General features: G+C 29.9%; 3 protein-coding genes across 5 annotated transcripts in view; 1 reads left to right on the top strand and 2 right to left on the bottom strand.

The window, feature by feature from the left end:
• The first annotated feature begins 1916 nt into the window (after nucleotides 1-1916).
• LOC119678620 (dolichyl-diphosphooligosaccharide--protein glycosyltransferase subunit 2-like) lies at nucleotides 1917-4440 on the top strand. Its single transcript, XM_038090557.1, has 5 exons — nucleotides 1917-2056; nucleotides 2263-2501; nucleotides 2560-3594; nucleotides 3654-3903; nucleotides 3959-4440. The coding sequence occupies exons 1-5, from the start codon at nucleotides 2044-2046 to the stop codon at nucleotides 4339-4341; spliced, it is 1920 nt and encodes a 639-aa protein (XP_037946485.1). The 5' UTR covers nucleotides 1917-2043; the 3' UTR covers nucleotides 4342-4440.
• A 354-nt stretch (nucleotides 4441-4794) lies between these two features.
• LOC119678621 (prenylated Rab acceptor protein 1-like) lies at nucleotides 4795-5955 on the bottom strand. Its single transcript, XM_038090558.1, has 4 exons — nucleotides 5555-5955; nucleotides 5290-5496; nucleotides 5028-5221; nucleotides 4795-4964 (listed from the first exon to the last, which is right to left on the bottom strand). Exons 1-4 carry the CDS (start codon nucleotides 5632-5634, stop codon nucleotides 4867-4869), a joined length of 579 nt encoding a protein of 192 aa, XP_037946486.1. The 5' UTR covers nucleotides 5635-5955; the 3' UTR covers nucleotides 4795-4866.
• Nucleotides 5956-11119: 5164 nt separating this feature from the next.
• The window catches only part of LOC119686480 (DNA ligase 1), a 30625-nt gene continuing 17571 nt past the window's right edge, over nucleotides 11120-24173 (bottom strand). For 2 of the 3 annotated variants that reach the window (XM_038101059.1, XM_038101060.1), the window contains exons 3-9: nucleotides 20378-20628; nucleotides 16744-16968; nucleotides 14925-15879; nucleotides 14554-14696; nucleotides 14250-14496; nucleotides 13809-14187; nucleotides 11120-12451 (exon numbers count right to left, since the gene is read on the bottom strand). In XM_038101059.1, the coding sequence (XP_037956987.1) occupies nucleotides 12257-12451; nucleotides 13809-14187; nucleotides 14250-14496; nucleotides 14554-14696; nucleotides 14925-15879; nucleotides 16744-16968; nucleotides 20378-20585 (2352 nt within the window). In that variant the 5' untranslated portion in view covers nucleotides 20586-20628 and the 3' untranslated portion in view covers nucleotides 11120-12256. The remainder of the gene's footprint in view (nucleotides 12452-13808; nucleotides 14188-14249; nucleotides 14497-14553; nucleotides 14697-14924; nucleotides 15880-16743; nucleotides 16969-20377; nucleotides 20629-24173) is intronic. The other variant, XM_038101066.1, reaches the window with a different exon arrangement.

Genomic DNA, 24173 nt, shown 5'->3' with positions numbered 1-24173 from the left:
AAATAATAAATAATAGTTTTTTAATTTCTATTTAAATTGACCAATTAGCCCGTTAAAATTATATATATTGAAAATTATATTGATATTATATTGATATATTGAATATAATGTAATTTTTTCAATCGATATGCTTTTTTAATGCACTTTTAGTGCAATTTTCATTTTTGATTAATAAATTTGGAGCAAAATTTATAACACTCGAGTTTAATTTATTACACTAGATATGTTGCCAGAGTAGCAAGATAAACCCAGTAGGAAACGGATCGATCCGTCATCGAAAACGTGTTCGACATGGATACATACACGAAGAGCAATCGATTCAAATGTATGATGATCTTCGAAGATATTTTCGAATAAATTAGCCAAATGTCTTCAAAGAGATTTTGCATACATATCTCGAAGACTGTCTTGAAGACCATGTCTTGCATAACGGACGCATTCGATTGAAAGTTTTGTGCTTTTAGCGTAGCTACTCACTTAGGTTTTTTACACATTTTCTTGTTGTTTTTCTTTTTTGTGCTCTTTAAATTGTAAGTTTTGTTTCTCTTTAAATAACTGGAGCGAAATTTGTATGTAATTATTTTTTCTTATTAATTTGCTATATATATTTTATACATTATTAAATATAATGTATAAAATATAAGTAATATAAAATATAAAATAAATAGACGGATATATAATTAAATAAAATTAAAAAATGTGAATTTAATAGAAAATTTTACCTTACAAAATGCTTATTCACATCACTCAAAATTGGCACTGATAATAATAAAGACAGCGACATAGGTTGCTGTGAACACTACAAATGAGAGAGTAAGCAAAAGAGAGGCTATTTATGTTTATGTTATGAGCAATTGTTTTGCAAATTTGCTTAAATATGGGGACGCAGTTTCAAAGACTGTCACGAAGACAATGTCATCAGAAACCATTTTCTCTACTGGGATGATTTGATTCGAAATATGTATTTGCGAAAAATATATAAATAGTAAATTATGTCGGTATGGCAGCGTATGTTGGTATTTACCAAAATTTCGAGTAGAATAAATTACATACAAATAAGGCAAATTAGTTTTCACCATTGTGAAAATTTTATAAGATGTTTAATGAATAAATTTGAAAACTTTTAAACAAAAATAATAAATAAGTGCAATAAATAAATTTTTACATAAATGCAGAGCAAAAAATTTCTAGAAAATTTCAATTTACTGTACCTCAATTTACTCGAACTCGCACACAGTCTTATACGGTGTTTACATTATGTGATTAAAAGTAGATTAAAGCAAAAATCAAGATTATAGCACTAACCTCGTTGTTAATTTCAGATTTCCTATACAAAAGTTAATCTTCTTTTCGTCGCGATTAGTTTTAAATCTCCTTCAAAATGATAAGTATTTCTCTATGCAACTCTGCAAATGGCTAAATATCGTAGATTTTTTTACGATCTTAGAAGATATGTCTTAATGTCGTAGATTTTTTGCGATCTTGAAGATATATGTCAAAATTTATTTAAAATAAGCATTTGAAAAATCCGAATGTAGTGAAATTTCTATTAAATTTGTTTAATAATAGTTTTATACATAATACTATATAAATTTGTTAAATTATTGTTATGAAACTATATATTAAACATATATTACAATTTTTTTATACAAAATTGTGATTAAATGCTTTATTTAAAGAAATTTATCAAACACAAGGACCAAAACACAAGAGGAACGTCAAAATTAATCTCCAATACATAATGTAAACGGTGGAGATTAAAAATGCAGATTAACTTAATCTCGCAAAGTAAACGTAGTATTAATTCATATAAATACTCTGCTACTAAAAGTTTTTTATGTTTTTTACGATATCTAATCAGAATTTAATAGAACAGAAAATGCAACACTGATAAAAATGCTTAGTATTTACAATAAACATAGCCGCTGACGTGTCTGTCACTTAAACTTACCGTGTGTAAAAATTTGTCCAAACAGGCGTAGCAGAATTTTTATTCGATTTTGTTTTAACAAACGCTTATTCTGCGGCAGAAACTATCTTAACATGAAAAAATTAGGTATTGGATTTACTAAATGGTATATGCACTTGTGTTGTATATATGAATTTTTGAAAACAATTATCCCCGGCATTTATGCCAGAGGTTAAATACGCCGGTTTCGTATGAGCATTCTTTGTGAAACATAGTGTGAATATAGATTTATTACCTTTGCATTTAGTGTTCTTGTTCCAAATATGTTTTCTTAATGTTTTGTTTTCCTACAGTTTTTGCGATTTTTTACATATTAACGGGATTGTCAGCAATTCTAGCTACGAGAACTGTTAGTACCTATCTAGATAATAATGATTTAAATCGCCTGCAAAAAGTGTTCGCTGATGGCTTACAAACTAATGATTTGCAATCGATATATTACTCGACTCTAAATATTGAAGTTACAAATCCTAAAGAAAAGGAGTTACTATGTAAAAAAATAGTAGAAGCACATACAGATTCAAAGCTAAATGTAAGTACATGGTATAAAAAATTCCTTATAAATAAAAAAAAATTTGTTTTAATTTAAGAACTTCGAAAAAGACTTTTATTTAATTGCTGCCAACAAGAACCTACATTGTGCAGAAAAAATACCAGAATCTATTTTGTCAAAAGTCTACGCTGCATTTAAAAATGATCTGGGAACAACTCAGGAAGTTTATTTTAGATTCATCTCTCACAAATTATTAGGAGTTCAAGTGGATGAAGACGCTATTAAAAAAATAGCTCTAAAACTGCAAGAGGTGTTGAAAAAAGAGGACACATTAATAAATTTGGGTTATTCTTTTAATTTAGCAGCTGAGATGGGTGAAGCGGCTTCTTTTGTTGCAAAACGTGTCGAAGATGCTATTGCACAAGCAGATGAGGTTGATGGTAAAATGTTGCAGTTTGAGGGTGGTTTAAGTATAACTGCATTAGTTATTAATGGTGCGATTTCAGTAGATAAAGTTAACAACAAACCAATACCCATGAGTGCGTTGCAAGCAGAAAAGTTTGCAAATTATTTCCTTAGCCGACGATCGGTACAAACTCCTAAAGGCGCGCATGTATTAATTGAAGCTTTAAAATCATTGAACAGTGTGAAAGACATTACACCACTATGCATAAAAATATTTGGAAATAAACAATTGCCATCCAATTCTCCTGAATTGAGTATTGCTGTGGTAGACTTATTGGGTAAACCAGTTTCACCTGTACCTAAAAATATATATGGAAAAGTTATGTTAAAAAAAGATAGGAGTTTGCTTGCCGAAAAAGTTGAGTTTGTAGCGAAGTCCTCAGATAAAACTATATTTTCTGCAAACCTTTTACGTTATAAACCAGTTCGTGGTATTTATACTATTGACATAACTGCTGAAAACACATATACACAGCAGTACACATTCAAGATTTTAGGTCGAGCTAAGGTTGAATCTCTAGAAATAAGTGTTGCAGAAACTTCAGCTGTTTCTACTATTAAAAAATATAATGCCAATTATCCAAATACATTATCAGAAAAATTATCTGCTGATGCAACTCAGAAGTTTTCACTAAAGGCAATAATTATCGATGACGACACAAATAAGGTAAATTTTAAAATAAATATACTCTATTTATTATATCTAATATGTAAAATACAAAATAGCCACTGACTGTTCATCAATCTTTTGTACGTTTATTAAATAAAATTACTGGAGAAGAGGTTATTTTTATAGCTGATCAAGATAGCAGCAGGGCTTACAAAGTTGATATTGATATTGGAACACGGGCTGGAGACTTTAATTTTAAATCTGGAGAGTATGAAATTTCTTTGATTATTGGAGATGCTTTTCTTTCCAATTCATTACAATGGCACATAGCTAATATTGACTTGCAGTTCCAACAAGATCATAAAGGTAGTTTTTAATTATTAATTTAAAAAAAACGATATTCATTACTATTTATGTTTAGATGCAAAGAAACAAGCAATTCGTACTGCCCTTCCTGAAATTATTCACCAGTTTCGAGTACCAGAAAAACGGCCACCAAGATTTGTATCTGATATATTTACAGGCTTATGTTTAACACCTCTGGTCTTATTATTTATTTTGTGGGGCAAATTGGGTATAAATATATCTAACTTTAACTTAGCGCCTAGCACAATTGGATTCCATTTGGGTTTCGGTAGCATTTTAACACTTTTTGCTGTTTTCTGGTGGAAACTTAATATGTTCCAAACTTTGCGGTTGCTTATACCTATTGCTATTGTAACATTCCTGAGTGGTAATCGCTTGTTAAGACGCATTTACTCACAACGCGTATCAAAACAATCTTCTGGAGCAGCGTTATCATAGATCAAATATAGTTCTTTTTAAGTTAAGCAGTGTATTTAAATTTTTTTGGTTAGTCTGAAATGCAAATAAATTTAACACGAACTGAACACTTTCACAAAATGATTTTTTTATTTTTTAGTCAGTATAAAATATTTAAAATGTATTTAAAGTTATTTTATAATATCTATTTTGCTGCATTAGTTTAGTTTTAAGCAAACAGCTATGAAATTTTGTATAATTCCTCTATTTAATAAAAACAAAATGTAATACAAATTTCTTATATTTGTGTTTCGCAGTCTAACATATTAACTTACCAAGTTATTAACTTTATATAATGAATAATTAAAGTCCCTAAATATTTGTGAAAAATTCGAGAATATTCTCTTTATTTGAATAAATTACTATAATGTAAGAGTAGTAACAAATAATTAGTATGGTGTATTTTTTAAAAAAGTTGAAAGAAACTAATTGAAAATATGTTAATTATATGTACATTAAGGCCCCATATTTGGCAAAAAAATATTATTTCAAATAATATGATAAATTTTACACAACTTCGGACAAAAATCCTTCAGATTCTTCAGTAACAATGGCATCAATATTATAAAATACTGCATGTAAGGATACAGCACAGATGGAAGCACCTAAAATAAAAGTAAGTTATTTTAAATTGAACTGCATATTATTGATATTATTTGATATTTTACCTAAAGCCCAAAATAATGCTGCACCAGCTCCAACCAAAAATAGTATTGGAACTGAAGCGGCGTTGACTGCCATAATTTGATGGCTTGTACTAAGTTGGTACCCAAATATTGTCACAGGTGATTGAGCCTTTTTAATTCTGTGACTTGCATACGCAACAGCACCCAACACAATTAGAATTAACGGAGACGTAATACTGTAGAACAAAACAAAATTGTAGATTTAGATAGTTTATTTAAAGGTTGCACTGCACACTGCACTTACAGGCAATAAATCATTAGCACAATAAAGACGAAAATATAATTGCTTTGAAAGTACTTGAGATTTCTGATATATCTGTTTGTTAGTCGTGGCATACTAACAGCTGGCTTAAAGTTCCCAGTATTTAGAAACTCTGACCAAGGCCGAATGTACTTTCTAGCTAATTGAATAAGTTCCATGGGACTTGGTATTCTTTGCAATTGTGTGAAGCTGTAACAGAAACAATCCTTAAAATAATTTATAACAAAGTAATTTAATTCAAATTCACCTTCTAAAATCGAACTGTGATTTTTGCTGTTGTTTCGGAACATTCATGTCTCCGGAGACCTCTACTTTAACATCAGCCATTGCTATAAATATTCTATCTTTCAGGCTTATAAAGAAAATTTGCTGACGACGACTTGTTTCGAAAACTTAATTTTATTTTTTAGTACACGTTGCTCTCAATGGTATGTCAAAACTATTGGTGTCGGATGCTGCCCTTCTGTGCAGTATAGTGAAAAATGTGTCCTTAATTTGTCATGTGGATTTTAGAATTTAGTTTCTTTTCTTTCGATTTTGAATACAATTTTTGTATTATAAATAATAACACGTAACTAGATTCAGAAAACTATTTGTTTTGTTATTTTCGTTGTAGTTGTCAGCACTGCCAGCATATTATTTTTATTTTTAGGTTGACTGACAGCTTCATATAGCAGAATAGCAGAACCAAAGATCATCAATTCGAAACGAAAACAAGTACTTTAGGAAAGCAGTAAAAATCATATAGCCCGTTCAAGTTGGTATTAATTTATTACAGTACAAGAACATATTGATGACTGCTGTTCAAGACTGTTTTTTTGATTTTTTGTAATAAATAAAATGTTGAACATTCCACAGTTATATCCCTCACTCCGTCCGACTTTTTTACGCGCTCTCACAAATTTGATGAAAAAATTAATATTTTGCGTAACTGAGCAATCGGAAAAGTGTAAAACAAAAAAAAAGAAAACAAAGAGGAATAGCAAATTACATAAAACAAAAAATTAAATTTAATAAAATCAAATTTTTAAAAAAAAATAAAAATTAATTATTATTATTAATAACTAACAGCGGAGACAAAGGTTCACAGTGGACTGTAGAGCCAAATAAAAAGAAGAAGGACTAACAGTGTGTTTTGACTTTTACACTTCAATCAATTATATTATTATTTTGATAAGCATATAAGGGCTATTCACTCTGTGTTGAAAGTTCGTGAAATACAAAAATGCTATACCGAAATTGCAACAGTGCGAGATTATTGCACAATTGCACAATCAAAATGAAACAGCTGTTTTTGCAGCATACCACATATCAAAACAGCTGTTTTTTTCTTTTTTGTTTCGTTGCAAGCAAGATTGCAAGCAATTGCAAGAAACTTTGTGTGTTTTTTTTTTGTTATTGTTAAGAGCAAACTTGCACAATCTGCGCATTTCGTGCACCTTGCAATGAGTTTGCAAGACAGAGTGAATACCTCTACAGTGTAGAGCACAATTAGCACAGGCTGTGTCATTGTTTATACAATTTACAACGCTTTGTGAAAGGTCTGTAGACAATTTAATCGAAGATAATTTGCACAACTGAGTTTTTTTTGTTTTGAAACTATAATTTGTTTCTTTTTTAGCCAGTAGACGTCATAAAATTATGCACTACTACACATAAACGTCTTGTACATTTTCATTAACGAAATTAACGCCTTAAGATACTCTAATTTAGATGCAGCTGTAAATAATGTTTATAAAAATAAACTAAAGTCTTAACAATTGAAAAATTGTACAAATTTATTGTAATTTCTATAAACTGTCATTACTAAACTTCTCCAATTCTCCAAGTTGTCATTCTCCAATGACAACTCTTTTCGATCCCTTTGGCACATGACTTCTTCAAAAACATCGAATAAGACTGTCAAGGATATCGATTTTAAGCCACTACTCAGCACCTACGCAATAGCAGTAGCTACAAATAGCAGCACCACGTTATTCTCTTTCGCTTGAAGTTTTAAGCATTTGTTTACTACATTCGCAAAGTTTCGCAAAGTTATCTGATTATAATCTAATATAATACACATGCAGTTCTACACCCTTCACTATTGTTGTAGCAAAAATACACATACCTATTGCACGTATTTATTAACCAGTCATTTTCTTGTTTGGACAAGAAACAGTAGAATTTTATATAACACTACTGAAAGCTATATACTTTAGGTATGTTTTAGTAAATGATCTGAAAAATAGCCAATTTTAAAAAAGAGACGAAAATATATACCTAAGCAAGGCCTGTACACAGGCTAATTTTGTAGTATAGGGACCCTATCCTGAAGTATTTCCGATGAAGTTCCAGAATAAAAATGGTGAGGGAGATTGTTTGTAGTCCATGCTAACCGGGCATACCACTATTGTGACGACATAGTGATGATGCGTTAGGCATTTGTAAACTCTTTCCGCAAAAAATTGTAGTATATCTGCATATTAATTATATTGTCAACAAATAATTATTTTGACATATTTAACTAGTGTCTATAACACCGGCACATACCAAGAGCAAAGACTAGTATTCTCTATTGGTCCTTTTGTTTTGCGCAAATAAAATTCTTAAAGTTCTGCATTAACTTGCATTGGAATTTCATTTATCCCAAATTAATAAAAAATAAAATAAATTCATTTAAATTAAATTAAAATGCATAATAAGCATATTTGTATGAAAAATACGAGGAGTACATAATATTCAGGTAAGTGGCAGCTGGCAAGCGAAAACAATTTGATGCTTTGCTGGGTGCATGGTCACACAGGAATCAATGGTAATGAGTCTACCGACAATATTGCGAGGTCAGGATGTGCCATTGAACTCTGTGAATTGGAGCCATATTACGGATTAAGTTGGTCTACAAGTAGGTCTCTGATTGATAAATGGTTTTCAGCCGAGAGAAATCGCTACTCAGCCGACATACCAGGTAAGCTTCAGGCTAAAGAGATGCTTCATCCCTACAGTAACGGTAAGGTATCCTTATTCAGCAAAACAGAGTTGAGGTTGCTAGTGGGATATTTAACGGGTCTCCATGGACTGACCACCTTAACAAAATGGGTCTGTACACAGAGACTCTGCTTAGAAGCAGACGAGACTTGCAGTAACATTTTCTGTGACTGCCCAGCCTTGATTTGAGCCAGGAGGAGGTCACTGGATCGAAAACTACTCTCCCCTTCTGATATTAGGAGGTTGACATTATGGTTTTCTTTCGAAATGCCGAATGTCTTTTGTTCGGTTCGGTTAAAATCAACCACGTCGCAGTGTTCCGTACCGTTGGAAGGTGGTACCCCGTTTATACATATTTCCTATAATATTCAGGTAGGTCTATAATAAGTATAAATACTGTATAAATTTGATCAATAAATTCAGATTCAACTTAGACATTAAGTCCACTTCTTGTTTACTGTAATATAAGTTACCTAGTTACAATCTACCTCATGGAGTTGCTCCAAATTTGTGTTTATTACTATACTTCCTTATATTTTTCTTCATTTGCGATCTTGCGGATAAAGATCCTGCGATCCTAGAATATTCCCAGAAATCATATTTACATGAAGTAATTTACTGCGGTGTTTGAAGCAGTAGTTGGCGGAAGAAGACGTAGAGGTAGACCGTGTCTCCGGTGGAGTGATCAAGTTGAGGGAGCACTAACTGGACTTGATATACGAGACTGGAGAAGGCGCGCACGCAGCAGAGGCGCCTGGGGAGACATGCTGCGTCAGGCCGAAACTCGGTAACGGGTTGTTATGGCCACATAAGTAAGTAAGTAAGTAAGTAATTTACTGCGGACAAAAATCCTGCGATCCTAGAATATTCCCAGAAATCATACTTACGTAAAGCAACTTTCTGCTGATAAGGATCCTGCTATACCAATGGACAGTTTCTACTAAATGTGTAACAGATGTATACAACAAGCTTAGAAATTTAAAAGAACTTGAAAAAGATTAAAAGATTGAATAAAAAGTGACAACGTGATCTTAATAACATTAAACGTTCGAAGACTAAGGGAAATGGCTGGTATAACTTACAGGCTACTGAAGTGACTGAAAAAGTTTAAAATGATCTGAAAGTATTACATATGCATTCAGTATTGGATCCCAAACGATTTTACAGGAAAAACGAATCAACGTAAATGAATTAAAGTAACTAAAAAACAAAAACAATGGGTTCCAGCAATCCAAAATAACAGCATTTGTAGTAACCGATCACTTTCGGTAATTGGTGCGCTGGCTTTGGGAATATTTCTACTATATAAAGTTAATAATTATATCAAAACCTTTAAAAATAGGAAAATAAATAGATCCATAATAACATCTGCCTAATAAAATATTTGTTAAATAAAAATTTGTTATTAAAAAATTATCAAATTAATAAATTTTAAAATATTAAAATTTGCGATGTAGGTATAGTAGAACTAACATGTCTATATACTTAATAGAGTATACCAAATATGTAGCAATTACAGCAACAGCTTTAGCCATTATAACTGTGTACGAATTTATACTGTGAAAACTTAATCAATAAATTTAGATTCAACATAGACATTGAGTCCACTTCTTGTTTACTATAAGTTGCCTAGTTGCAATCTAGTTTAGATTATAATCGCCTCGCTGTACTAGGTTTATAAGTTCCTTTAGGCAGACTAAGGTCATGATGCCGAAACCATGACCAGGGAAACGATAAAAGTGCTTAGCTATCCACGGAGCACCCTAAGCTGGCTGACCTCATTGATTAATGAACATAGAAACTTCAAGTATCACCTCAAAAAGATAACTCTAGCTAAGGAAGACACTTGCAGACTGCGAATAGAAGAAAAGGAGACAGCGGTGCATATATTCTGCCAATGTCCGACAGTGACAAGTAGGAGGAAGACTGTCTTGAGACACCATTGGGTTGGCGATGACTTGGCAGGCAACCTCAAGCTAAATGAGCTGCTTGCATTAACCAATACCAATGTCTAGCACTCGCAAGTAGGAGAAAGACTATCTTGGGACACCATTGGGTTGGGTATGGCTTTGCAGGCAACCTCAAGCTAAATGAGCTGCTTGCATTAACAAGCGGTTTAGTTATGCGAACGGAAGCCACTTTGGCTTTAACTCAGTAACGACATCCGAAAATTTAAAGACGAAAAAACACCCAACCCGTTTTGTGGTCTACTTCGGCTAATCCCTCACTACGGTATGGTCGCTTAATGAGTGGTGCGCTGTCCCAACATCCCACAATATATACGTTTCGTCGTTTCGTGGTCTACTTCGGCTAATCCCTCACTATAGTGTGACCGTTTAATGGACGGTGCGCTGTCTCAACATCCCACAATATGTAGGTTTATGTTTATTACTGTACTTTCATAAATTTTCTTCTACATATGCCAAACCATATTTAAATAAATATTTAGATACAACAACATTCCTCAAAGCATCGGGATTGTCAATAAACCAAACGAATTTGCGATTGCAATTACATAAAGAAAAAAAAAATTGATTATGGAAATGTTTATTTATTAATTTATTGTTACATCAGCAATTCAGTTTATTTTAATTTCTCAAACGAATATCTTTTTATTTTGTCCTTTACATATTAAAGATTTTGAGATTCATTATTTTACTATATTTTTTTAATTATATACGAGTATTCCCAATTCTTTACTTATTTGCCGTTTCATATCCATTAAGGTATTTCTCTTTTTCATATCAATATATATTTGTAACTTATGGTATATAAGTATATTTATTTTACTTGATTATATTAATAAAACATTAAACATCCAATGTAAGATAATAAGAAATTAAGTTAAAATTACATACATATTTGTTTTATAAACACTTTGATTATTATAAATAAATTTATGCGTATCTGCACGGAGCAAAAACGTATTGAGAACATGTGATTTAGATTTATTATATGCTTTACTTACTATAAATGTATGAGTTATTTAATACTCTAATATCTGCTCATGCGTGTACTTCTAATGGAGTTCTATTATATGAATTTGGACAAAATATTACAATTAATGCTTATATAAGTTGATGAATGCTCTAAATATGGGGATTATATATGTAGATCTACTCTGGGTTACAAATGCCTGGACTGTGCTTCGTATGCATTCTGTGTGGCATGAGCGTCGAGACTAGATCCTGTCGCTCCTTTGTAAACTACATAAGCATTTAACGTGCCAAATATTCAATATAATAAAACCATTTTGTAGCTGCCATATGTTTTCTTGATCAAATACTTATTTCTTGCATTTGAAATTTAAAATGAAAATTAGTGAATACAACACATACCATATATAATAATAAGTTTGTTTTGTTCAATTACATAAGTTATATATCTTTTATATATGTTATCTAAGTGTCTAGGTCTATAATATATATGTGCTTACATTTAAACATATAGATGGTTATACATTATATGATTATATGGAATGCTTCTTAAATTCAGTGGTTAAGTTTACGAAACATATAAACATTTATTAAAATTTCAAATTACACTCAATACTATATATGCAATATAACTTTAAATATGGTTATTATATTTTATATTTTATATATTATAATATAGAGTTCTTTACATTTTCTGTTCTCTTTGATTCCTATCCACTTTAGTGGTTACACATCAATTTTTCATATTACGAATATTTTTTATTTTATTTGATTTTAGCTTTAATGTTTAGTGTGTAAAATTTCTCTAAAATAAAATATATTTCAAATATTTTGATTTAGTTTGTAAATTAGTATTTTAAGTTCTATTAAACAGAAATCCGTTCATTTTTAATATATATGTATATATATATATATTTGCATTTATATGGAATAATATAGATTTGTTATACAATTTATTAACTTCATTTTGCAATTCACTTTGTGTGTTCGTTTCTAATATTTATAAACAATAGGCTTTTCATTTGTACATAACTTCTTTCAGATCTTTAAAGCCCGATTTCGCGCATCGCACTATACAAGCATGGATTTTTAAGACATTCTTTTGGACCCAACTGAGGCACCGAAGATCCTCGCAATATCATCAAAACAGAACGAGCTGCAGCTTCGCAATCATTATTTGCGCCGCAAATGCTCTCAGCTTCCGCTAAATACTGATAATCGCAAGCCACTTGGGAGGTACCCTATAAAAATTATATATATTTTGTATAATATCGAATTTATATACATTTTAATTTTTATATTCTAAACTGTAAAATTAAAATTTCGTGCATATTTTTTTATATTTAAACGTAATTTATATAGTAAAAACTCTCTTCGTTTCATATTCATCGAGCATTGATGAAAGGACATTGATCTCAAGCGGGCCGTACAAATATTATCCGAGTGCCATATGAAGCATGTGGGCTGTGCTTTGGATAGCCCTGATTTAAAAGATTGCTTATATTATAGAATCAGTATTAATATTCATTATTTATCATGTATGGTATAAAAGCTATGCGCTTCTTTTACTAATAATTTTGAATTTTTACTAATTATTCACTAAATAATTTTTTTAATAAGCATACTAAATGACGAAAGAAAAGTTAGGTAGAAATCTAAAAATTGGAACAGTTTCACTTTATATTGAAGTACGTTGACAATATGAAAAGAGACTCAAAAAGTAGTTTTACCATTCAAGAAGCAGACCTACCTAATAGTAAATAAAGTCTGTCCATGCTAAAATTATAAATTGAAATGAGATAAATCTATGCAAAGCTAACAATAAATATTACCAGCAACTGAACATCAAAATACGAAACATAAATAATTGGAAATAAAGGAACGCAAAAAGAATGCTTTTGCAGGTCTTCGCAGAAATCACTTGATATCTAACACGATTATTATATAGTTATCTCTATAAACTATGAGTTCATTCCGAATTTCTAAAAAATGCTCTTGATGTGTTCTATTCCGAGATAGTTCAAATGTGTACAGATTATCTAAGAAAAGACTCATCAAGTAATTATCGTGGAATGTCATCAATCAACCGTATTGCAAAAATTATATTTGATTTGCTACTAAACAAGTACTCGCAATCATATTTTCAAATTAAATGTTTTTTCTACTCCTCTCAGTTTATTATACTTTATAGGGAAATGTAAATTCCAATTCTCTAATTTGCATATATTCTACTCAAACGTATTTTAAGTGTTCTATATTGTCCACCTTAATTACATTACATTACGTCCATTACTACATTACCTTAACTTCCATTACGAAAATCTCAATCTCAATCTTTCTTGCAAATGAAAGTAATATATTTTTATAAATTTTTTAAAAGAGAAAAAGGTATTATATCTAATAACGTCCTCGTTATCAAGACCCATGTGTCTGCAAAACATTGGTTACATTTTTTATTCTAACGTTTATCATCAAGCTATTTGATATAAAACCTCATAGTTTCAGTACCTAGCTCAGAAGATAGACACTTTTTTCAAATACTTATACTCGTAATTAATTATTTTTCATAATTTTGAAAAGTCAAAAAATTTTACTTACGCATAAATAACATATTTGGTGGACGCCACATATGGGTAGAAGCTCTTGATTAATATCTCCACTTAATAAATCAACCCCACGACACCGTTCAGCCATCGACTCGATTAATGGACACTGATTTGAGCCAAAAATATAATTTTTATTTCCTAAATAAGCATCGTTTAATGACTCGTAACGTGCTCCACCCATTCCTACATCAAATCCATTAATTCCATTTGGTAATTCAGGATAACGTAAGTAACCATTGCGCTTTTTCTTTTTCCTCATTTCTTCCATATCTCCATCCATATCATCAACAACATTTCTTCCATGAGCTTTATTCCCATTAATCATCACAATAGAGTTAAGCTCCTTGATTTTTTCATCACTTAACGAACCACTGCATTTATTTAAAATAAAAGACTTCATCATGTACACTTATTTTGGAAAGTAAATACTTACTGTGGGTTCTCTATTTCGGGAGCTTTCTCCTTTTTTATAGATAAGCGTTTTTCGTTATCGATTTGGTTTTCAATGTCTTCATTTCTTTTTTCTGGATCTATGACATTTCGCAACAAGTGATTTTCATTATCAACAGATTGACGCAATTTTTCTAAAGCTCTACGCATTTTTTCTAGACTATATGCAGTAGCTAGACGTGAAAGTACGTGATCTTTAAGCCGACGAATTTCTTCCGGATTAGCTATTCCTGGAATAGTTAAACATTTTCATTTGCATTCAAATATAGAAATATTAAGTTATTTACCTTCATGTGCACCGGTGTATTTAATAGTCTCATCAATAATAAAGTCTTCAATTGATTGTAGTTTTCTATCCATGTTGTCTAATTTATCAATATCGAGGTCTCGTTTCTTTTTTTCTTCCGCATTGAGTTCATCATCGTTTATTCTTTTTCAAACAATAAATAAATTAATATAATATATTTTTATAAGTACTTTATTAGAAAATTATAAACATATTATTTAAAGAAAAATGTAGAAGGAAACTTAAGTTATTGATAAAATATTATTATCATTAAAAAACAATGTGTTTTTTTTTGTAATAAAAGAGCAATACGTGATCTATTTTTTGTTTTTTCAAACAATAAATAAAAATTATGTTTATTGAAAAACTTACTCCAATTTATTTTCCCTCTTTACAGCTTTCTTTTTTCTATCAAGTCCAAAATACTTTGACCATTGTATTGACTTCTTTTTACGTAAGTTGGTTAAATCATCTGGAAGGATCTGTCGCTGTTGCAAAACTTCACCTACAGTTCTTTTCTTCTTCATAGCTGTGAGATCTCTTTTCTTTTTACGTTCTTCTTCCTCTTCTTCTTCGAAATCTTCATGTTCTTCTTCCTCTTCCTCCTCCTCATGTTCATCATCATGTTCTTCCGAATCTTCGGGTTCTTCATGACTATCTGGTGAATGGCTACGTTTTTTGTGCTTATGGTCAGTATGAGTGTGACCATGATAACCAGCATGACCATGTTGATGGCTATGTTGTGAGCTAACTGCTGTTGCCTGTGGTACAACTCTAGCACTTTCTTCAGTCAAATTATTTTTCCTCATTGGTGTTTCTAAATGCATATCATTTGGAGCAGAAGTGTTGGGTATATTTGTAGTGGACACTTTATTTTCCTGATTAATGGAGCGCTTCTTCTTTTCATCATCCGATGTACCAAATAACTCACTTAATTCTTGTGCAACTTTTTCGTCCGTTTTACCAAATTGTGCTTCTTCATTAGGAAGTGAACGTTTAGTAGAGCGCTTAGCGACTGGAAAACGTTTTTTTTGCTCCGAGTATGGCAGCCAAGGAAGTACTGGATATGATCGTTTTTTCTGCATTAACATGTAGTATGGGGGAGTCCTAATTCGTTTCTTTTCCTCAAACAAATCGCCTTCAATATCATTTTCTTGTTGTTGGTATTTTTCCCAAAGGTGGCGTAAAGCTTCCTTATAGCGCTCCTCTCGTTCATGTTCTTGTGTCTCCTCAATTTCTCGTAAGAACTGTTCAGTAAGCTCTGCATGTTCTGGTCCATTAGATACTTGAGCATCACGCTCTCGAAATACTGATACGGGTCCTGAATCTGCGATATAACAATAATATTGTCACTTCTCTTCTTATATGCTTATTTTGTAAAATACTATTAATTTACTACTATTAATTTTGTATGTGTATATTCAATTAGATTGTAAACTAAGTTTAGTTGTTTTCACATTGTTTATTAAATCTATTCTTGAAAATTGAAATCCACTATACATTAAAATATACTACAATTTTCGTAAAGAACCTATTATTTTCATTTGTTTTCCAGATTATATAATATATACTTTATTAAAATAAATAACTTCTTAAAATAGCAATGATATGTACATATACATATATAGAGAATGACAAAATCTAATTTTTTCAAATTTTAATTCAGTGAATCCCATTCCCTGAACTTGGAATAATACACTATTAACTAAAAGTACCAGAGGAAAGTCCATTAAATATTTATTTAAAATAAACAAAATTATTCTTGATTTTATTTCAGTTGAAGGAAAACTGAATGAAAGCATAAATTATTATTTTTTTATGTGTGCAATAAATTAAGACCCAAAAGTGAAATGGATTTTCATAAAAAACCGATTTTCATCCACACATGTATTTCTTTTTTTTATTATGAAATTTTTTTTTGCATTTCCTATTATCACCAATCGCACTTAATGTGGAGCCGATGTTTCCGTCAACTTTTGTAAGAGTAATTCACTGCTTTTCCGAGTGAATTCACTTATCAAATTGGACATACATTTAAATATGTTCGTATGAAAGGATGCTTAGTTTCTTCCTCACTTGGCCCTTTAATCCTTTACATTAATTTGGATTAAAGTTCGTATTTGTGCTTTTTACACTTTCATTTCCATTCAGAAAATTTTGCTAACCTATTTCAGAGCGCGATTGCACTTACCATACTTATTGTCACGTTCTCTAAAGTATGACGAACGTTTGGTTTCTTCGGGATAGTTAGGAAAGTTATTATTATCCTCATCAAATTCGTAGCCACCAAATGGTCCTAAGGACAATCCACCATGATCGGCATCATAATTCTCACGTTCCAAATACTTGGCTAGCAGATTGTTTACTCTATGACGGTTACGGTTTTTGTTGTAGGTGTTTGCTGGGGAATCGATATCTGTAAGTGGGGAAAGTGGAGAGTGTATGTATGTGGTCGAAAGTGGATATTTAAAGGAAACATGCATTAATTTATTTACTTCATTCTTGTGCAATAATTTATCAGATTTTTAATAATTTTACAACGTTATAAGTTGGGTTATTGAGTCACTTTTAATTTAGGAAAATTTTATGATTCGGGAATAATTTTCTTTTATGATAAAATGAAAAGTGAACTAATAATTTTGTAAGCCAATATATAAAATGGGAACGTTGAAAAATGACTGCCATACCATGTACGATGTTGTCCAAATCTCCAAATCGAATAGTAAAGTGTCTTCACTATAATTGATTTATGAAGCCGATATATTTGTTTAGGACGTTTTTATAACGAGTCATCATCATAAATACATTTGTAGAATAGAGATAGAATCAATCTTAAATAATTAATCCTTTAAAATTACCCAAAATTAGTCAATCTAATAGCTCCCTCCCCCATACAATTTAATAATTCTTAATCTCTCAAAAAGGTTTCAGATACCCTAATTTGTATATCTAAGTCAAATATTCTAATATTATATTATTTTACGCGATATTATTTATTTGGGCATTATATAAAATAAACTAAATCAGAGATATATTCGCGGTTAACACACAGATATAATGCGGGTGATGCTCACGATGGTCCAATTTCATGCAATTTTTATAACAAAACAAATGGAAATGATATGACAGATTGCACTCAACAAATATATTTCTAGTACTACGTGAACATGTTAATCCGAACAATTATGTTTCAAGAGTTCATCGGGGTGCTGAATAATCGATTTACCGAGGGGTTTTTATTTTTACCAATACTGTAAATAAAACAGTCTAATTTATATGATATTGAACTTTAAGCAATATCATCAAATATATCACAAAGTTTTATTAAATTTGATACTGAATGTAGCAGTTTATACGACTACTAAAGGGGATGACAGGCATGTCTATCCATTAATTTGGCAAATGAACTTCCAAATATATGTATCCGAATGATTAAAGGAATATTTATTTTTTTTGTTCTGATTAGGGAGTTTAGAAAGAAGATTCATGCGAAGCCGGGATTATGCAATGTCCGAATTATATAAAGTAGTCTGGTATATATATTTTATAAAATATTTAAATTGTTATAACTAGAAATAATTTTGATATGAATAAATTTCAAGTTACTAGGCGATTTATAATATCACGTATTCATATTTTATTAGGCTTCAAAAAATGCTTTTGTCGCAGTAGCATAATATAGTTGAATCATTACCTAGGTTTGCCACTACTAGTTTATCTAACTAATATGACTGAATTTCAATGCAAAATATATCTATTTTTACTTAGAAAACTAAATTTCATGTAATAATTATATTAAATAAAGTAAGATTTTTAAAGATTTAAAATTTAAAAACATTAACAGAACTTTTTTTTATTGACAATCTTAATTAAAGAGAGAACTGCAAAGGAACTTTGCATTTTTTCTTTTTTCTTTATAGTATTTTAGACTTAAGGAAAAGTTTGATATTTAATCATTATAAGATTCCTTACTATATTGCTTTTATTTATAAAAATATTCTTGTTCAAATAAAGCAGTTTCAATCTGAAAAAAAATATAGGAAGAAGAGGTCACTTAAATGCAAAATATCACATTATTTTTAGTCTCATATCAATTTACATACAAATATAATAAATACAATAAATATATTTAAAAAATATTATGATATTATGAATAAAAATGTTTTGTTGATATGATATATATAGTGGCTCTCTTAATCCTCTGGAGAGCAAACAAAATATCATACTTTTTCTTATCAGATTCTTCTTATTCTTATAGAAGATTATTATTCTTCTTATCTCTAATATCTTATTAGAGATTTACTTTATGCAAAAACATTCCTATATCTTTCTGAGCCATTGAGCATAACAAGTTTGAAGAGCATATATTGCATTACTTAGAAATTCCTTTTTTTAAGGAATTTAAATAAACGTGACGGTAATTAACATTACCATTATTCTCCATCTAGGAGAATATTAGTACTCCCATACGTTGTTCTAAACCTAGACCAGTGTTTTACAACGTGAAGCCTCCAGTACACAGAGGGACAATTTGACTATTTAAAGGCATTTCCGTTTACACAAAGTTTTTCCTGTTTTTATTTAAGTTTTTATTTAGAACAGATTATAGTGGATAGTACAATGGGTCTTAGGCGGGGCACAATATGCAAAAGGCTAGAAAGCAATGACTTAGAGGTTTTACTACTTATAACACATCCACATTATTTTGACCAATACGGAAATATTTCTAAATGCAGTGGTAAGATTAAAATTGTGATGTTTTTACCTAGAGCGAAAATAGTAATTCGAAAAATAGTCGTTGTATTCGTATAAATGAAAAATATAATGATGAAAACAATATTTCATTGTTTTCGGAAACGTCAAAAGATTATTATAACAAATTTGAAAAATATTTTTGTTTGTTATATTTTTTCTAATTTCGTTGAAAAGTCAGTTTGAACTAAATATAGTGCCTTCAATACAGACTTCCAAGAAACCAAGTCTCTTAATAATAAAAAGATATTTCATACTCAAAAGAAAGGAATATCATATGAAATTAGATATCAATTACTTCTTATTATAAAAAGAAATAAACTGCAATAAAAAATGCTTTTACAAAAGAATAGTATTGAAATTTAACAATTAAAAATAAAAATATAATTAATTAATTCATTTATTCTACAGCTGGTTTATGATTTTGTTTTAATATAAACACAGCAAGTGAATTTTTTAATAAAACTTTCACAAATTAACAAAACTCCAGAAAAATATGTGAACTTACAAGTCAAGTACGGTTTTGGGTCAGTTGGTTAAGGACACGCTGATTCTGAGCTTCAAATTTGGCAGGGCACGAGTTCAATTCCTGGCACTTACAATCTCAAAAAAAAAATTATTTACAAATAATTAATTACAAGAATTATTTCTAAGACCACTGATGATGGGTATTTAGCAATACACGAAACAGCTGTATAGTCAGCCAAAAATTCAGTTAATTAAAATAATATAAAATGAGTTTTTGTTCTTGTAGTTCACTATTTTGCGAAACTTCTCTATTAAATACCACAGTTTCTGTTTAAGTAAAAAATAATCACTTCTGTCATATTGACATTAAAATAAAACTTTTTATTATAAAAAGATTATAGAGTTTTAAATAGTCTTGTTAAAGTTTCATATACACAGAGATATTATAAGTAATGAAAAGTGAATGTATATAACATAATGATTAAAATATACAGAGGTTATCAACGTTTTCGAAAATAGAAATAAAAACTTTTCGCTTCATTTTAAGCAACATTATAATAGAGAAAGAATTCAATTTACGTTTTCGGTTACATTACATAACATACCTTCATCCCAGTAATCCTGTTCAGAAGCACTGCCCATTGCGCTGCCGAAGAAATGTTGCTGTGTAGGCGGTGCGTTAAGGGGATATTTAGCAGCCTCGCGATGGTGTAACTCATCCACAGCTGCTTGCAAAGAGTATGGAGAACGTTGAGCCCATGAACCATTTGCCATCCATATTAGAAGCGACAGCCAACAAAATGTGCTCATCATTGTCGGCCTTATAATCGTATCTTCCTTTTAAACTGAAATTGTGCTTTTAAAAAATAATTACAATCACTTAAAATGCCGCTGGAAATAAAAACATCTTTTTTATTTATGACAAATTGTTAGAAGCACTTGTTACTGATTTGTACAGTCCAAGAATTATTATGTTGAAATATTTTTATGCGAATTTTGAGTACATCTCTTGAAACGAACCATTATTGATGGAAAGCCAATTCAATTATATGACATAAATTTATTATCCTAGTACAATATCATTCAAATTTTACAGTGTGAAATAAAAATTATTTGATCTTTTTATTTCTACTTATTAATATGTAATTTCAATTTGAAGTTAAAATTAATAATTAGTGAACATTCAAGTATTAAGAAATCAATAAAATCGATAAATTATTAAGAAACAAATCTTAATTATAGGCCACGGTACTTCAACTATGGCACATTGAGTTTCATGTTATTTTACATCATTTGTATGCTCCAAATATGCTCAAGGAACAAGCTGCTCTATGGCGTGAACCCAAAATGGAAGCATGTATGGGAATACGTGAATAAAGTTTATGACTTTTTCCAGAAAAAAAGATGCAGATGATTGCCTGTTGGTCTACATACGCACGTAGTTTACCAGCTAAGGAATTTGTTCTGTCAATAAAAAATGTTATGCAAATGAAGCTGTTATGAATTTCTTTAATAAATTCAAAAAATTCTTGCTCCTTTCCCATCCCAACAAATTAACGATGTAGATAGGTTTTTGATTGTTCGCGTGACATTCCCTTAATGAAAAAAACAGATTAGGACGTTAACACAGACATTCCTTAACACTTCGTTCTTTATTAAATTTTTTGGGAATGTACGATTGGAATTTCATTATTTGACGAATGAAGGTGAATTTAATTAAGTTTTTGCATCTCTCCGATATTTTAATTTTATTAATACAAAAATAATTTCATAAATAGTGTGCAAGAAGTGGGTGAACGATGTGGCCTTGTTAAAGATTATATATTTCTGTATGTAACGTGGGTTTTAAAGTAAGTCCACTGTATAGATGTTTGAAAGAAGTCCATATATTGACAATTACATATGTCTGTACGGTATACTCTTTAGTGATATATGATTAAAATTGTATGTTTACGTTTTTATATTCATGCGTTTTAATGATTGTTTATTTTTAAATTAAATTTGATATATTAATCGAAATATTTTGATAAAGGATTTACTAAATTTAAAACAAAACTATTATCTTTTGATATAGGGCCCCACCTACTTCTAGTCCTAGGACCAGCATAGGGCCGTACCTTTTTTGATACGCATTTTTAAACAAATAGATATATTAACTCCGTTCTATTCGTTTAAATTTCCTAAAATATTGACCACACATCTGTGTAGGATATACTTTAGCAACATATGTAATTGCCAATACATAGTTTCCCTATAAGTACTTATTTTTAGAAAGTACTCTTTACTTTGGAATGCTCCTTATGTAAATGTCAAGAATTTGAACTTAACATACAACGGACTACAGTTAACCTTGCATGTACGAATATTGCAGATATGTATGTAGCAAATGATTGTAATTTAGTGAGTAATCAAACGTATTGTTTAAATAATAATACAAATACTAACCAATAATTACCACCCATCATGGCTACTGTCATTAAAATATCTAACTTCAATTATCTATTTTAAGTGTTAAAATCGTTCATTTACCCTCATTTAAATAATTATATTAATCAATATTTTAAATAAGGATTTTCAATTTCCAACCCAACATTTGCGAACCTAATATTTCGTAGAAATTATGTAAACTTTGTTTTACCAACTGTCTGGATTCTTAAAGTGTAGGATACGTTCAGATAGAATCACAATTCCTGGTAGCTTACTTAGATTATTATAAATTTCAGGGATCTGATTTACGATTTTTAAAGGGATTTGACTGACACTGTTTATTTCAGTATATATTAATTATATCAGTACAATATATAATTGATTATATAATTGATGATTTTAGTCAATTTCCCATTTTATAGTAGCTTTATTTTTACTAGCAAATTTTTCTACTTTCCTTCTACAACAGTTAGGTATATATTATTTTTAAAAAATAATTTTGTATAAACTGCATATTTCTGAAGTTCGTATTAGAAAAATAAACCAAAATACTTTGAGAACAACTTTCACTATAACTGTCTATTAATTAAAAGCAGCAATTTCTTAATCAATAGATTTATTGTGTCACAAAAATAGTCCATGTGTAATTTAGACCCTAACAAGTATAACACCTAAATATTTAACATTTTGTCTCCACTGTTGTATATATTCAGAAAAAATATTCGATATCGAAATACTAGACAGACAATTGCTACAGGACTACAACAGTAAAGGATGCCACGCTGGTGAGGTGTTAGTCTTAATCTGCGAAATTGTATTGTATTTTATTTAAAGTGTGTGTAACTTTTTCCTCAACCATGCCAAACCATGTAATTTAATATCACAGAAAAAATTAATTCGTAACATTGTATGTAACATCTAGTTAATATATGGAGTTCAGAAATAATTAGGAAGCAAGGAAGTAAATCCACCTTTGTGGTGGTGTGTACTGGTGTTCTACCTTTTTTGTGTACCTAAATATAATTTTATTTAAAATGTTTTTTATGTAAGAGTATACAAAATTTATACACAAAAAAAAATTGTTATAATTAAGTTAATTAAAAAATATTTGTTTTAAATTTGTAAATATTATTTCAAAATATTTATTTAAATTAATTAAAAATAATATTTTACTTAATAAGTAACATTTTGTTTAATATTTCATAATTGGTTACTGGTCTTCGAATCCTTAATGCAAATAAACTCCGAAATGTAATTAATTCAATTGCCTCGAGTAATTTAATAAAAGCTCTACACAATGAAATGAAAAACCAGAAGGAAATCAATTATTTTCCGACGTTGAAAAGGGCAACAAAATTGAATTCCAAATGAATTGTATTTGATAATTCGAGGATACATTTGCAAATGGAAATCAAAGCTTCTTAATTGTGAAGCGGAAATAAATTTATTTCATTCAATTAAACCCTCGCAACCCAAAGTAATTAACAGGAATATTCGAACGGAGAACACAGGCAGCATCATTCTTCTTCCTCTAAAAAGCATTTCCAAAAATTATATTAAATAATAATATACTTTTTATACTGAACGCTGTCCTCAGAGTTTTCCTCTTCTAGGTTGCATGAGAATAATTTTTGGATATTTTACGATGCACAACATATACACAAAATCCTTTAAGGCGCATCACAGTTCGTTTACACCTACGCAATGCAAGTGCAGCCTTAATTGTTCGGTTCATTGCTAACGTCATCATAAATAAACTTGTTTTTGTAAAAATTCTATTTATAATGACCTTAACCAACCTTATATTTATTTTATCCGAAATTATAATTGAATGAAAATCCAAAAATTTTTAATAAATATATATAATAATCTATAAAATAATAAAATAATAAAATAAAAATATAATTATGAAGTATAAGTATAATTAAGTATCTTACAATTTCATAGGATTTTTATTGATTTAATGAACATAAA

This window comes from Teleopsis dalmanni, chromosome 2, assembly GCF_002237135.1.
Source record: "Teleopsis dalmanni isolate 2A chromosome 2, ASM223713v2, whole genome shotgun sequence".
NCBI classification, from domain to species: domain Eukaryota; kingdom Metazoa; phylum Arthropoda; class Insecta; order Diptera; family Diopsidae; genus Teleopsis; species Teleopsis dalmanni.
The sequence above is the reverse complement of the archived record's forward strand: the minus strand, read 5'-3'. Positions and strand labels throughout refer to the sequence as shown.

What these genes read in the sequence shown, in the direction of transcription:
- LOC119678620 (XM_038090557.1), top strand. An exon ending in TCGATGACGACACAAATAAG is followed by an intron (nt 3,595 to 3,653) that starts GTAAATTTTAAA and finishes AATACAAAATAG; the next exon opens with CCACTGACTGTTCATCAATC. An exon ending in GTTCCAACAAGATCATAAAG is followed by an intron (nt 3,904 to 3,958) that starts GTAGTTTTTAAT and finishes ATTTATGTTTAG; the next exon opens with ATGCAAAGAAACAAGCAATT.
- LOC119678621 (XM_038090558.1), bottom strand. Translation starts at nt 5,634, where the DNA reads ATGGCTGATGTTAAAGTAGAGGTCTCCGGAGACATGAATGTTCCGAAA. An exon ending in TCACAGTTCGATTTTAGAAG is followed by an intron (nt 5,497 to 5,554) that starts GTGAATTTGAAT and finishes TTTCTGTTACAG; the next exon opens with CTTCACACAATTGCAAAGAA. An exon ending in GTGCTAATGATTTATTGCCT is followed by an intron (nt 5,222 to 5,289) that starts GTAAGTGCAGTG and finishes TTTGTTCTACAG; the next exon opens with TATTACGTCTCCGTTAATTC.